The sequence below is a fragment of the Mustela putorius genome, unplaced genomic scaffold (genome assembly GCF_011764305.1).
Source record: "Mustela putorius furo isolate JIRA1106 unplaced genomic scaffold, ASM1176430v1.1 tig00001012_pilon_pilon_pilon, whole genome shotgun sequence".
In the NCBI taxonomy this organism is placed as follows: Eukaryota; Metazoa; Chordata; class Mammalia; order Carnivora; family Mustelidae; genus Mustela; species Mustela putorius.
Genome location: NW_025421531.1, coordinates 1,474,973 through 1,491,468, shown reverse-complemented (window position 1 = coordinate 1,491,468; position 16,496 = coordinate 1,474,973). Strand labels below are relative to the sequence as shown.

The 16,496-nt window shown below is 43.0% G+C and overlaps 1 protein-coding gene across 2 annotated transcripts in view; it reads left to right on the top strand.

Moving 5' to 3' along the window:
* The window catches only part of CRB1 (crumbs cell polarity complex component 1), a 145,303-nt gene extending 131,185 nt beyond the window's left edge, over window positions 1–14,118 (top strand). For both annotated transcript variants that reach the window (XM_004756204.3, XM_004756203.3), the window contains one exon: window positions 13,903–14,118. In XM_004756204.3, coding sequence (XP_004756261.1) covers window positions 13,903–14,118 — 216 coding nt within the window. The remainder of the gene's footprint in view (window positions 1–13,902) is intronic.
* Window positions 14,119–16,496: the final 2,378 nt, after the last annotated feature.

Here is a 16,496-nt window from a genome sequence, read left to right as displayed (position 1 = left end):
CACTGAAAATACTGAGGCTGTGTGTTTAATCTGTGCTTTGCAAGCAGAATGACCCTGAAAAGAACATGAGTACTGAACACGTTCGGAGGATTGGCACCCATCCTTGTAAACAGAATTGGGGAGGGTTTTTCAAGCCTAGTGACTAATCACGGTTTTCTTCCTGAGACTCTTAACACAGCCCTCTCCCCCGAGGACAAGGAATCTAAATGGTGATTGAATAGAAAAGTTACAGACCCAAGGGAAATGTTTTTTTAAGGATGGGGGGAGGAGTGCTATTCTGGCCTGTGGGAAAAAGAGGAAAGAGATACACTGCATCACAACATGGAAGAAACTTCATTTATGGGTTGAATTCTCAGTTCCAAGTCTCTTGGGGGAGTTTAGAAAACAAAATTTCCTTTTGATTCAGATTATTTAAGTTAATAAGAGGAATATTCTTCTCGCAGTCACTTCAGAATTCAGAAAAATATGTATATGTCATTCCAATGTCAGTATGACACAGGATATGAAAATATGTAGTGATCAACAAAGATTATCCTGAAAAAAATTCCCCTTACATTTTGAGAATATTAATAATAAATTTTATAGAAGTAAAATATAATCCAATACTGTAGCTGGATTATGTCATTTCTTTTTAAACTAATCCACGAACTGGGTAGTAAACAGAAAATCTGATCTTCTATTTTACTAAAATACTAAAAATTATCACTAAAAATTAGTCCATGGCAAAAAAGAGGAGTCTTCATGTGATTTCTCCTTTGAGCCATTTGTGGGAAAGGAACAGAATACTTGGCCTGTCCAGGTCCTGTCTTTTCCTGGCAAGGATCTCCTAAACTATTATTTCAAAAGATAATGCAGACATTTTCAATATTACAATTAATGTATATACTTAGACTTGAAGATCCAAAGGTATAAAATAACCATTTTGGCTACATTGTCTGATCTAATTTTATAATAAGCTATTAAATTCTGTGCTGAGTTTTTACCTGGAGTTAGGGCAATTTTAGTTTGGCTATATTTTTTAACTAATAGGAAAATGCTGTTAGACTTTATTTTGTCCCACCTAAAAGATTGCTTTACATTCCTCATCGCTAATATAAACATATCCTTTTCCCCAGTTGTGTTCTTGGGCATTTAGGTGGACTGTTAGCAAAGTCAAACATAATGTTTTCTGGTGTTGTGTAAGTGTGTGTGTTTTAATCTTGCCAATTTAAAAACCTACAGACTTTACCAAATGGCTTATTTGGAATTTGAAAGCCTGACTTCTGAAATAATTCTTTATTTCCAAAACTAAATACTATATTAATACAAATCTTCACAATGTGAAGGTTCCTATCTTTGCTGGCTGTAAGATACCTTGTTTTTTTTTTTTTTTTTAAGATTTTATTTATTTATTTGACAGACAGAGATCACAAGTAGGCAGAGAGGCAGGCAGAGAGAGAGAGAGGAGGAAGCAGGCTCCCTGCTGAGCAGAGAGCCCGATGTGTGGCTCGATCCCAGAACCCTGAGATCATGACCTAAGCCGAAGGCAGAGGCTTAACCCACTGAGCCATCCAGGTGCCCCGATACCTTGGTGTTTTAAACTGCTTACAAACTCATAAATTTTCATAATGTTCACTTGGGATCTGACCAATTTCAGTTTCAGAGTATCCGTCTCTATTTAGACATACCACGTCTCCAACTCTTTTGGAGAACGCTGTGCAGTGAAAGGACTCCCATTAAAGCACGCTATGTGTCTTTCATCTTGCACGAGGCAGACTTTGAAACGGAAAGTCCAATAATTTGATGTAAACAGACAATGACACCCAAAATGGCTACTTCTGAGATTCTTTAAGAGAAGGTGCAGGGTAGAGACATTCATCAATGAAATGCTGGAAGAAAGGGTTTTTATTTCTATGTTTGCTTTTTAAAATAAGAAGAGAGTAAATGGCACACTCGATGATATAAACAAGGACTTCAATGACAAGCTGTCCGAGCTAAAGTAATATATTTTACGTGGGTGACTTGATGCCACACTTTATCACCTACACGAGGGGAAGCCAATTTGAGTCGGTCAATAAAATACACCCTCCAGAGCTGGGCCGGGGGCACAGCTGACAGTGTGGTGGAGCCTGATGTTTTGGCACCCCCTGGGCTGGGACACAGCCGGAGCTGGCCCTGCTGCCCAGCTGGGGGATGTCAGATGTTTCGGTTCTGTCTGACTCATAAACACTTCTGCAGGTATGTCAGGAGGATGGGACCAGTGGCCCTTCACGCTCCGGTAACTCAACGCAGGTCTGAAGCCTAAGCGGGACTGGTTATTCCAAAGCTGGATTTACTGCGGTCTCCCAACTGTTGAAAATTGAACTCCATGTGCTGCAAAGCAGGGGTGACGGGGGCATCTCATTATAGGAGGCAATTTTTTCCAGAGGCTGGAATCTCTGCTGAATTACTGAGGGACTTAGTCGAATGTAGACTTGGACCAAATAATCTTCTGATAAGTTGGCCATAAATCCTCAGTAAAATAAGCTTGGTGTTCTTAGCATATCTATTGGCTTTTTGATCATTTTTATGGCTTTCCTTTTGCTGGTCAAATTATCCTTATATGCTCCTAAAGCTCTCTGACATGGATTAAGTCGACACAAACCAATAGACCTTCATTACTTTTGCAACTGGTTTTGATTTGGGGGCAATAAATACACTGACACAGACTAGATTACCTTTGCCAGAAGGATATGTGATAAGCCATAAGGATGTCAGGGATCCGGCACGCTTTTTCCTGTGCAATGTGAAAAGGAATTAATAGCAGCTTTTGGACCAACTGAAGAAAGTTGGGAAGAAGAAAGAAATCTGATAGAGAAAAGAGCCAAGATGCAGCTTTTAGGTCAAGAATGAGGACGCCAGTGGATCATGGGAAGGTTCACAAACACCTGCTGTGTGCCTGGCACTGTGCTAGGTGCTGGCAGACAGGGTTAGGGACAGATAGATGAGGAAATTAACATATGATGTAATCTATGAATATCTTAGTGTCTAGTAGGGGAGAGAAGACCATCAGCGGGAACAAGGTTTACAGGGCAATAAACGTATAGAGAAGCGCGAAATCAGCAAGATCTGGAACAGCAGAGGAAGGGATAGTGGGAGAAGCAAGGTCTACCAATTGGGGGTTTGGAGGAATTATTTGCACTATAAACATTACTTTAAAAATATTGTTCCAAGTTTTTGGGGGGGGTGGGGAAGAAATTGAAACCTAAGAAAATCAGAAAAAAATAGTATAATGAGCACATGTATATGCTTCCCCCAGCTTTGACAATTTTTTTTAACATTTTGCTACCTTTGTTTACCTCTATGTGTATATACACATTTTTTTGCTACCTATTTAGAAAGTAGGTTGCAGACATTTTAACATTTTTATCACTATTTCAGCAAGCATCTCCAAAGAAACAGACTTCCTTCTACAGCCACAAATACTAGTATTCCATTCAAGAAATGTGCCATCGTCCGTGGTCAGATTTCTCCATTTATCCCAATAAAGTCCTTTACAGATTTTGCCCTCAGTTCAGGATATAGTCAATTGCATTTAGTTGCTAGTTATCACGTCTTTTTAGTATCTTTTAATCTCACAGTCCCTCTGCCTTTTAACTCATATGTTATTCTCTTGTTTTTGAAATCATGTAGAAAAATCAATTGACATATGTATCAGTCACCTGCCCCACCCCAGGTTGGTGAAGGTCTCTTGGCTTAAAAATAGCAAGAGGAGTAAACATTTGAAGCGGATACATCTGTAACAAGGGGTGCAGGTTATATGCTAGGGAAGAACCCGCAGAAGAATAGACATGAAATTGCTCCTGTGAGTCCCATCCTTGGCTTCGCAGAGGGAGAGGGAACAAAGCCTTCTGGAATGGTGTGGAGGTGCGTTCCATGCCCAGGCTGGGTAAACACTTTGCTAAAATTGTGCTGCCACTCCTCACTCTATTTCTTCTGCATTTGTGGCTCTGTGTACGCACTTCGCCCTCCCTAAAACTTCTCAGGCACCAGGACGTGTCCCAGCACCCCAGCCACGCTTCTTGTTCTTCCCACCACTGGATCCTGCCGCCGCTCTCTGCCTTCAACACCTTCCTTTACCTCCTTCTCCCACTGACTTCCTTTGAGAAACTTAAAGGGGGTCATGAGGTCCACCTTCCTAACTCTTTTCTGTTCTTTGCACTCACCTGGAACATCACCCCTCTCTCACAGAACTGTGGCTGGTTTATACAGCCACTGCAACCCCCAGGCATAGCACTAAACAGTGAGTTTTTAAAAAGACAGTGACTGGGCACCTGGGTGGCTCAGATGGTCAAGCCTCTGCTTTCCTCTCAGGTCCTGATCCCAGGGTCCTGGAATCGAGTCCTGCATCAGACTCCCTGCTCAGTGGGGAGCCTGCTTCTTCCTCTCCCTCTGCCTGCTGCTCCTTCTGCTTGTGCTCTCTCTCTCTTTTTCTGTCAAATAAGTAAAATCTCTAAAAAATAAAATAAAATAAAATAGAAGACAGTCACTATGCCTTTAAATTCCCATATGCCCAGGACCGAATATGCTGTCTGAAACATTGAAGGCATTCAGTAAAAATTTATTGGGTGAGCGAATATTCATTCACTACCAATCAACTTTCTGGGCGGTTATTTTTTTTTTTTTTTAAGATTTTATTTATTTATTTATTGAGAGAGAGTGAGAGGGAAAGCATGAGCAGGGGTGAAAGGTAGAGGGAGAGGGAGAAGCAGACTTCACACTGAGCAGGGAGCTCGATGCAGGACTCAATCCCAGGACCTTGGGATCATGACCAGAGATCATGACTTAACCAACTGATCCACCCACACACACTTTCTGGGCTATTATATAGAAGTCTTCTTATGACTGAAAAGAATTTACTAGTGCATTAAACAGCAATGAGGATTACAAGTGTGGGAGTCAATAACAATCGATCAGCACCTTTGTGCAAAATGCTGTACCTTGTAATATTGAAAAGTTCCAGAGGAAATAGATACTCATTCCTTACCATCCTAAGGGGAGGGGCAGCATTTGGCCAAACCCACAGTGAGCTACTAGAGCACATTCAAATGCACACTACATGCTATGTAAACCTGGGTAGAGCTCGACACACACATATGGTGAGCACTGGGTATTGCTGTGTAAGAGACTCTGGGAGACAAGACACATGGGCTTCCCTGGGGAGGCTTTGCAGAGTGCAGAGAGAGTTGTAGTGGTGTTTTAAAAAGAGGCAAAGTAGGATTGAATAAATGGCTTGTTTCAGCATGGAGAGGTGGCTTTGACAAGAACAGATGACTCCTTTCTGAGCAAGGGCAGGTCCAGAGAGTGGCTGTGCAGGAACGCAGGGTGCTGGTCAGGCTGTACGTGATGGGTGTTGTTCACAGGGAAATGGGGGACACGAATGAAGGATTTTGTGTTAATACATAGCAATTTAGGTTTGGGTTGGTTAAGTTTGCTGTAGTCAGCTCCCACGGCTTTCCACGCCAGGTAAGCAAGTGATTTACTTTTTAAATTTTTTTTTCAAGATTTTATTATTTATTGGACAGACAGAGAGCACCAGTAGGTAGAGAGGCAGGTGGAGAGAGAGGGGGGAATCAGGCTCCCTGCCGGGCAGAGAGTCCGATTCGGGGCTTGGCCCCAGGACCCTGAGATCATGACCTGAGCCGAGGGCAGAGGCTTAACCCACCAAGCCATCCAGGCGCCCTGCAAGTGATTTATTTATGTATTATTTATTCACTACTTATTTTTCATAGGGCTGGCTGGGTGGTGTCGATTCTAGGGGGAGACACAGTGGTTAGAGGATAGTTTAATTACCCAGGTAAAAGAAAAATCCATGTATTAACCCAGCTGTGACTGGGAAGGCAGAAGAGAGAAATGGCAGAGTGGTGGAGAACTCGGGTCCGAGCAGGTCGGGGTGCGGAGTGATGCAAAGGGAAAGCGCATCAGGCCTGACACCATCTACCCTGCCGCGGGAGTCTGAGAACTCTGCTTCAGTTCCTCTGTCAGACCCATGCTGGGCTTTGTATTTGGTCAGAGCCCCAAGTGGGAGAAGTCCTGTGTAGATGAAGTCTGGAGCTCATGGCGTGCCGCTGGACACTCCCTTCTGTCAGAGGGCAGTCGTGGTAGTGTCTCTGTGGGAATGACTTTGTTCCAGGCACTAGGGAGACAGACGGGAACAAGGGAGACAAGCACGTGCACCTCGATGGCGCTTCTCTTGTGGTGGGGGAGACGTGCGTGAACCCCAGAGATGTCAGGGTGCTGTGTGTTAGGGAGAAATAAAACTGATGGCAAGTAGAGGATAATCGGGAAGGCCTCCCTGAGAAAGTGAGAGAAAATGATCGTCCCTCCCTGGTTGGGTTGTTACGAGAATTAAAATAGTTTCTGTGTGCACAACATCTGGTAAACCCCTGACCCTGGGTGGGCAGAACTGTGGCTATTATCTTGGAACAATAAATTTCCCAAAAAACCCAAAACAAAACAAAGAACATAATAAGCTCTTGACTGTGGGCTGCTGGTATTTAGTTCTTGTGTGAGACAGAGAGAGAGGGAATGTTATTCACAAGGCCTGTGTTCCTAGGAAAACAATTCTATCCCTTACGCCACCCGCTTAAGGAGAGAAAAATACAAAGGCAGTATCTCCAAACGTTTAGCCTCCTCTGTGCTCCTGCCTAAAGTCTGACCTTAAGCAAGAAGGAGGTTGGAGACATCAGGGCAAGAATTATAGACCCAGTGCCTCAGCCATCAAGGACAGAGACAGTTTCGCTCACCTCTGTATTTCTAGCTAGCCTTCCATTCGGACAGAGTACGCGATCGACAATTATTTGTTGAATGCAGCTTTAAGCTTTAAGCGTGTCCTTTTGTGATCAACATTACAGGGCATTTCACATCTCAGAATAATCAAACTCTTTCTCGAAAGGTCCACAGGAGGACACATGCCGTGCTTGGGCTAATGCATAAAAGAAGCTGATGGTTTGAATTGAGCTAGAACATCACACACAGAGCCTTAGGCTAGTTCCTATTTCCTAGTTCCTATTTCTCGTCTATCTCCCATGGATCCACACCAGATTTCCACAGTAGCTATTCCGCGCTTTTCAACAGCCCAAATATGGAAATCCCTTGGGCAGAGTCCCGGGACTGCACCTTCCAGTTCTGCGACTGGCAGAACTCGCCTCTCAGCCCTGCTTTTCTGTCCCCAGACCGTTGTGACAACTCCCAGTCAGTACAGTCCAAAGGGAGTGTGATTACTTGGTGAGAATTAGTGGGAAAGACTTCATGTAGGCATCCTTTTTCCAGGGAGGGACTTCAAACGCTAGGCGCAGTCTTCCACAGTTACTGGGAGGGGGCTGGAGCTCACTGCGGTCTCGTCCCCAGGAATCCCCAGGGAGAGCATGAGTGTTTCCAGGAGAAGCAGAGCAGGGGATGAGGAGGCGGGAGCAGTACTAAGGAGAAAATTCTACTCGGCATTGCATGTCCCCTGTTGCGTGCCAGCCGCTCTGGGGGAAAGATGCAGTAGCCCTGCGATGTCTACCTTTCCTCTACCTTACTAACCCTTTTATTCAGGGAGAGGCGTGCCTGGCTGCATCACCCCCTCACTGTGCCAGGACACTTCCTAAGTCTTCTCTTTTGGCTTTTTGAGACTCTCTTTTGCCCCCTTATAACTGTAAAGTGGACAGTGTATTTATGGTTGGAAATTGGCTGCTGCAGCAAGTTTAATTTTAAAAACAGGGTTCTGGCATGTTTTCAATATTACTATGGAAATGGCTGCTTCTAGCAATTCACTGATAAGCTCTAGTTCAAGGACACAAGTCTGTGCGGGAGGTTTTTAACATCCACCAAACTGAAGACCTACTTATTGCAACAGTAATTCATAAAAACTGCTCTCCTCAGTCTTAAGTATGGAATTCTCTTCTCTCTATCTCTCTCTCTTTTTTGTTAACTTGCGGGAAGAGAGCCATGTCTTCATTTTGCTTTGGATACATAGATAGGAGTTACATATTATAACCAGCTTTTTTTTTTTTAAAGATTTTATTCATTTATTTGACAGACAGATCACAAGTAGGCAGAGAGGCAGGCAGAGAGAGAGGAGAAAGCACACTCCTCGCTGAGCAGAGAGCCCGATGCAGGGCTCGATCCCAGGACCCTGAGATCATGACCTGAGCTGAAGGCAGAGGCTTTACCCACTGAGCTACCCAGGCGCCCGTATAACCAGCCTTTTAAAAACACATCTTTAATTTTCACTATTAATCACTAATTCTCATAATAGGACATAATGGCCTTACTTAGCTACTCATGTAACACAAAACAGCACAAACTAGTTTCAGAAACCCCTATTGAAGCTGGAACATAACCAGTGTTCAACCGGCATGTTCAAACATTTTAATTTCCCATCTTGAACTGTCTCTAAGTATTTTTACATAACATGTATAAGCGAATTCTAGGAAGGACTGTAAGTAGTTCACTGCACAGTAGTGTTTTCCAGGAGCCGATTTTAAGCCACAAACATCACCACTGTTTAACCACAAACATACTTTTCCCTGATGTTACAAAACCCAGGCGCCAGAGAAAGAAGTTCTAACAGGTGGTAACTGTAACATCTGTCCTTGACTGTCCCCGCCTTAAGGCAAAGCTTCAGTGTTTTCACTTGGAAATGTGAGGTCAAGTTTCCCAAGAAACTCTAGGATGTTTTCTCTTTTTCCCAGGCTCCTTCCAATGTGTGCATTGTTTTCACATCCTTCTGAGTGCTGTCACCAGCCCTAAATATTGTGACAGGCAGATCTTGATGCTGAGGACAGAAGTGGTCTCATTTTTTATTCTTTTCAGACAGGCCAGCTCATTCTGTGTTTTCAAAATTAGGTGAACTGTTCTGCAATCAATTAATGAAGGACCAGTGGACCCTGATGGGCCAGACTCCCCATCAGAGTGGCCCCAGTGATGATGCGCTGGCCCTCGCCATCCCCAAGCTTGGCCCTAGGTGCTGACATTTCCCAACATCTGGTCTGTGGCTGGGAGGAGGACCAGGGACACCAGCTAGGGAAGGGTCACTACGGGTAATGATAAACGAGAGCCACGGGCAAGGGTTAAGTCCATGCCTCATGAGCCGCTGTCTAAATGCCTGAATGCATACTCGGAACAATTCTTAACCTTCTGATTCCTAGCCCCACTTTACAGGTGGGGAAACTTAGCCTATAAGTAAACTACACCAGTGGCAAACTGCCTTTAAACCTATTTCTGTTTGTTTAGCAGGTGCATCTTGTTTCTAGTCTCCTTTAGAAGGAACACAGTATTTAGTTCCCTTTAAAGAATTCAAAAAATTTTGGGCAGGGTGCGGCGCCTGGGTGGTGCGGTTGGTAAAATGTCTCTTCATTTTGGCTCAGGTCATGATCTCGGGGTTGTGGGATCGAGCCCCACATTGGGCTCTGCACTCAGCTAGGAGTCTGCTTAAGATTCTCTTTCTTTCCTTCTGCCTCTCCAGCTCATGTGCTCCCTCTAAAATAAATAATTTTTTTTTAAAGTATGGCTCTAGCATATTCCAGCATACTCTCAAGTGAAAAGAATCACTGTAAGGCTTAACAGTCTCTCCTCAGCATTCCAGAGTATACCCTTGCCTTGGGTCATACGTCAGCTACAACCAGACAGTCAGTGTTTCAGAATGAATCCTCTTCAGAAGAAAAAAAAAAAAAAAAAAAGGAATATCTATTTATTTAGTTCTGCAAACACAGAATTCAAAGTAATTATGGTTTCAATTCATCACATGTAAAATATACATTTTAAAAATATGTAAACATAATAACCAAATACAGACTGTACCACATCATTCAAAAATCATCTTACAGGAAAGGCGCAATTAATTTGGGGTCTATCTTTTCAGAAGAAGTTTCCTCAGAAGTGCAGTGCGAGTGAGGGCACAGGCCAGCTGGGCAGGTGTGGCTCTACGTCTGTGCTGGTTTTCAGGACAGTCCCGCGCTTGGAGGCCTTCATGAGTCCCCAGCAGTTTCAATTATCAAAAGATCCATTCCGGGGCTGTGTATTTTAAGCACAGCTGAAGAATAGCAGAGCAAAAAAGGCCTTTCAACCATGGGAATTCAAAAGCAAAGGGCCCTCAAGAGGCGATTTCAAAACCCTCCTCATTCAGCTTTATTCCAAAGCGTAATGACATGCTCTATGTGATAGAGTTGGGCAGACTGTTTCATCAAAACCTTTATCTGGAGCTCGGAATCGCAATATCAGGTTTGTGGGTTGGCTCCCTTGGCCATACCACAAGGTGCCGAGGGAGTACTAGTTTATCTCTGACAAGTAGATAGAATCCAGGAGGGTGAGAAATGGCATAGAAATGGCCGCTTGCTTTTTATGAGTTGAGAACTTACCATAGGCCAGGTTTTGTGTTGTTTTGCATTCATTTTGTTGCTTTATTCTCAACCTTTGATATCAACAGCAATCTCCAGTTTTATAGGTGATGCAAATATGTCTCTAGGAGGCAAAGTGACCAGCCGACATTCACACGCGTGAGTGGCAGAGCTGGGCCTCAAACCCAGGACTTGGCCTCTGCCAGCTGGAGCATTTACCTCGCGTCCCACGTCCCATGGCAGGGAGTGACAAACGCAGCTGCCTCTCATGCCTTGAGTTGGTGCTTTCATTCTTACCGCCTTTATGAGAACAGTGAAGCCTCTGGAGACAAGGGTCTTTGATGCCTCCTGGGTCAAGAGGAGCGTGAGTGGATCTGCCGTCTGGTTTGGACAGAGCTGTGGCTCTCATGAAGCCTCGGCCTACGCCCGCCCAGGAGTCCTTCTCCCTGTCCTGCAAGGTCGGGGATGGGCGCCTCCTCTGCGGCTTTCGCTTCCCCAGTGCTATGGGACTCAGGAGAAAGGAGAAGGGCCCAGACAGAGGAGGTCAGAAAGCAGAAGCAAACCGGTTTGTCTCCTCTCTGCTTGGATGTAGACACTTAACAACCCAGTGGGGCAGGAGAACCGTCATTTCCTCCTGAAGATGACAGAACTCACAGGACAGATTTAGAAGAAGCCAGCATGTAGGAACAAGAGGGTACATTATCTGAAGGTTCCTAGATGATACCAACGGGTTTTGCTGGTCGGAATCCATCTGTCCTTCTCGGACTTTTGACCTTTCAAGGCCGAGTCTATGGTTCTATTCAATTTTCCCAGCCCACAGCTATCTTTGCAGATATAGGATGTCATGACTCACAGAAGGACACAGTACAGCAGGAGAACGCCCCCTGTAGCGGAGGTAAACCATTTGCTCAAAAACCACAGACTCCTGTGATTCTAAATTCTCTATCTACTTTACTCCTAAGCTCCTATAACTGAGGGATAAAAAATGGTTACAACCCAGAGTTTTTTACAGCAATGTGGTAAGTGGAGAGGGAAGAGGAATTATGTCTGTCTGCTAGCACGACATAGCTGAATGCTTTCTGAAACTAGCTCTTCCCATACTGGACTCCTTGTCTTTCTGCACAGAGCTATTCTCTCTCCCTGGACCCCCTATCCCAGCTGAGGCTATCCCCAGCCACACAGTCATCTGATGTGGAAGTATCAGCCATCTTGTCTCTCCTCTGCTGTTCCCCAGCCTCACACAGTCTGAGAGGGAGCAACTCTACCTCGGAAATCTCCCTCAACCAGGTTTTTCTTTCAATTCTCATTCCATTGGTAAATAGAGACCTAGGTCATTGCTTGTCGTGACTAATAAAACAAACTCCTATTTTCTCCACCTCCAGTTTCTTCCCCACCTTCACTGTCACCATCTGTCACCCTATAACCAGAGCCAAATTAATAAAACACAGATCAGATCTATGACGTTACTGCTTAAATGCCCCCCTCCATAACCTGTCTCTGACTATAGGACAAAATCCAAATATCAGTGTGGTATTTAAATTTCTTGTAAGATCAATCTACTTTATAGATCTATCTCTAACCAACTTTTAAAATCCTTTTTCAGTTCAAATACGTACATTCTTGGGCAATATTTTGGGTCATGTTGGATTTCTTACTGTTGACGCAAACTCCAAAGAATTTTATATTTCCTTGCCCTTTTAATTTCAAGTTGTTCCATCCAAATAGAATTTCCTGCTTGAAATATTTGAATGTTCTCTCATCCTTCAATGAACAATTACATGCTTCATTCCAATATGACTTCACCTACACCCCAATAGAGTTCATTTATAACACTCTCATAATCTATATTTATACTGTATTATGATGATATGTGTGTGTGTGTGTGTGTGTGTGTGTCTTCCCTTCCTCTTTTCTCATCACCAGAATCTGAGCTCTAGATTCCAAACTTTGTGTAGGTTTGGTGTGGGGTTGGTTTGTTTTGTTTTTGTTTTTTGGGGGTTTTTTTTTTGGCTTTTTTTTCTTTTCTTTTTCTCAGATTTTATTTAAATTCTAGTTAGTTAACACACATTGCAATATTGGTTTCAGGAGTAGAATTCAATGATTCATCACTTTACATACTTTACCTACTTTGATTTATCTTTGCATTTTGCATTTTTATAAATGCAATCAATAAATATTATTGAATGAATGAACAAACTAATGAAACTCATCCGAGCAGAACTGGTAGTGAGGACACCCGGAACAACACTATGAAGAGATTCAGTATGATTTTAATTGTGTGATACTTTGAACCAAGGCACATTGAACAACAACAACAAAGAAGACTACGGAGAGTGAAGATATTTAAAATTCCCTAGGATGTTCAAATAAACAAAGTTTCCATATATATTAGTAGCTTGGTTTCGTAATGTGGGGATGGGTCAGAGAGTAAGTTAAATGAAGAGGTGAGCTGGTTGAATCCCACTTTTACTGTGACAGAACAATTTCTTTAAAAATCAGTGTAAAAATTCACATAGTGACTGCTCCCTGTCTTTCCTGTTGCTCTGCAACCAAATCATGGACGCATGTTACCCACTGCTCCAAAGTGCTCGGCAAACCCAGTGGAGGGAACATTAAAGAAACCATTGTGTACGAGCAACACCCCTGAGATCCCGGGATCCATCTCCTCCTGACAGGGCTTTACCTGCAGTTTTCTGTTTCTAGATGTTTGGGTCGACATCAAACTCCTGTGTTTTTACAACAGTTCAATTGTCACATCAAATCCAAATCAAAGCGATGACTGTGGAAAGGGCCTATGGGACTAGCTAGCTGCAGTTCCTCCTCTGTCTCGGGATCTTTCCCATGAGACACAGCTAATTTAATTTGCTTCTTCTCCCCACTCCGCCCCCCACCCCCACCCCATCCAAAGGCTGTAAAGCAGCTATTCCTTCAATCCAAAACCAGAGCTTCTGACAAGGGAGGGAAGATACTGTGGACAATGTGTCTGTATAGATGTAGAACTATTTTCCAAATATACGTGCGGGGGAGTCTTTTGCCCTTGATGTCATAGGAATGATCCCAGTCACAGAGATGAAGATGCAGAGTGAAATGAGTAGATGTTTCACGCCACACTTTCTGACTCTAGACCTTGGCTGTTACATCTCTAGTCATTTTCACATGCACCTGGGAATAAGAAACGCTGACTTGGGGCGCCTGGGTGGCTCAGTGGGTTAAAGCCTCTGCCTTTGGCTTAGGTCATGATCCTAGGGTCCTGAGATCGAGCCCTGCATCGGACTCTCTGCTCAGCAGGGAGCCTGCTTCTTCCTCTCTCTCTGCCTGCCTCTCTGCCTACCTGTGATCTCTGTCTGTCAAATAAATAAATAAAATCTTAAAAAAAAAAACAAAAAAAAAAACCCTTTAAAAAAAATTAAAAAAAAAAGAAATGCTGATTTCCCTTTCACACCTTGGTCTTTTTACAGTACTGAGTGGCATCTGAGTTCTGGATGATTTTCATTCTGAGGTAGTTTCAATGTCCTGAACATTTACCTTTTGCCTATAACTCACCATTATTCACTCCTTCTAGTTGGCAGGTGACTTGATCACGGACATCTTCACCGCCGTTGGCTCAGTGACGTCAGCCTTGTTGTTGATCCTCTTTCTGGTGGTGGGGGCTTCTGTGATTGCCTCCAACAAGAGGGCGACTCAGGGAACCTACAGCCCCAGCTGTCAGGAAAAAGAAGGCTCTCGAGTGGAAATGTGGAGCATGAGGCCACCCTCTGCCGTGGAGAGGCTGATTTAGGAGCCTTCTGTCTGCCTGAGACAGAGATCCTCACACTATGAACGTGATGATGGCACCCGAGAGTCTTTCCGACCTACCTGGGCTCATCACTTTACAACTGGGCTTTCACGGGAACCGTGAAGAAGATTCCTTTGGCCACCTTAAAGACTTTCTGGTTCAACCTGACATCATCATTTTATTATATTAGCCGATCAATCTCAGAACAATGTTTCTGTGCTAGTAATTTCAGCCTCATAATTAGCAAAAATATCCTCCAGGGGATAAGTGTCTTCTGGGAAAGGCACTAGTGCCTATCACTTAGCTTTTTACCCTGGCACCTGGGGACCTCTTTCTCAGTTTGCCCATTAACTGGCAACTGCATTTTTTAAAATACAAAACCTACAAGATGCATCTCTCACTCTTCTTGCCATGCAGTGAAAGGTTGTAGTTGTGCACCTATGATGAGATGCACATTTTTGCCCTTTAATCATGGACTCAAGAAAGCCATGGGAATGATTTAAGTTTAAGAAGTGACCCAATGTCAACTAATAAAAATGGAAATGTGGTTATTGTCCTTTCTGAGTATTTTCTTGTATTTTGTGATATTACGTGTGACAAAAGTAGTCTCTATTTGTGTTTTTAGAACTTTCTTATGAATTATATCTTTTAACTACATCACATCAAGCATTATAATTAAAGTCATCACTTTTTCCTTTTTTCTTTTTTTAAAAGATTTATTTATTTGAGAGAGGGAGAGCATACATAAGCAAGAGAGCAGGAGCCGGGGAGCACAGGGAGAGGGAGAAGCAGGCTCCACTCTGAGCAGTGAGCCCAACGTGGGGCCCGATCCCAGGACCCCAGGATCATGACCTGAGCTGAAGGCAGATGCTTACCAACTGAACCACCCAGGTGCCTCTAAAGTTAATGCTTTCTATAAGGTGTTGCTTATGATCAACATATCTCCCTAGACAGGAAATAATATGGAAGGAAAACTCAGATTCTCAAATCTAAAAGACCAGGTTCTTTCCTTCCAGCTGTTCTTTGATCAGTCAGAGTTGATGTCAGTGACATTGTCTAAGGGTATGAAAGAAAACTGAAGTGTGGTGTATGCACTTTAAGGGTTACATGTGTAAGACCGTCTATGGGATACAGAGACAAAATACCAAGCCTTTTACTTATGTACACTTTTCCCCAAAGGTTTGGTTAGAATCTTATATATGTTTTGAAATTAAAACATTAAAGTAGCATATAAATAAAAGTTGTTTTAAGATTTTATTTATTTGAGATAGAGTAAGAGTGAGAGCTAGGAGACAGAGGGAGGAGTAGGCTTCCGATGAGCGGGGAGCCCGATGCGGGGCTTGATCCCAGACCCTGGGATCATGACCTGAACCAAAGGCAGACACTTAACCGACTGAGCCACCCAGGCGCCCTTAAATAAAAGTATATATATATATATATATATATATATATATATATATACACATACATATATATGTATGTATATACATATATATTTTTAAAATTTATATGTATATAATATATATACATATTAAAATTATAAAAATATTAAATTTTTAATATATATCTGTATATACATATATATTTATATTAAAAATTTAATGACATGAATTTAAAAATCTGCGCTAGAGCAATCCATCTTCCTCAACTACTGAAGGACGTCATTGCGTTGCAGAAACTGTCCCTCTCCCTTCCACGTCATCAGTTTTCGCTCCATGCTGGATCGTTCCGATAGCAGCAAACATGCTATCATAGTTCCCATGATGTAAAATTCCCTCCTGTGGCCCATTTCAGTTACCATCTGTTTCCTCCCCATCCCTTTCAGCAAAACACCCAAAAGATTTTTCACATTTTCTGCCTCTCCTTTTTTTCCCCTCCTTCTCTCTTGAACTCAAACGTGTTTCTCTGTACCCCGCTCCATGAAATAGCTCACATCAGGGTGACTGACGACCTCCACGTTCCCAAACACAGTGGTCAGTCTTAAATCTTTAGCTAAGTGGGCTCTCTGCAGTCTTTGAAACAATTGTCCCTCCTGTCTTCAAATACTTTCCACCCAGTGAGACACCATTTCATCTTGATCGTCCCCATACTTCCCTGTCCAGTTCTCTCCATTGTTCCCCTCATCTCCTTGACCTCTGCTCTATTTTTTCCATACTGATGATCACAACTTGTCAAATCATATACATCTTTGCTCTCTATTTCCCCTGACTAGAATTTAAGTTACATGAAGACAAGAACTTCTTTTCTTTCATTGCAATATACCCCACCTAGAACAGGCCAAAAACACAATAAAATTTTCTGCATAAATGAACAAATAATGGTTGAATGATGTGCAAATTTGTAGCTGCCACCGGCAAGCCCAAGATTTGTGTGAGCTGCCA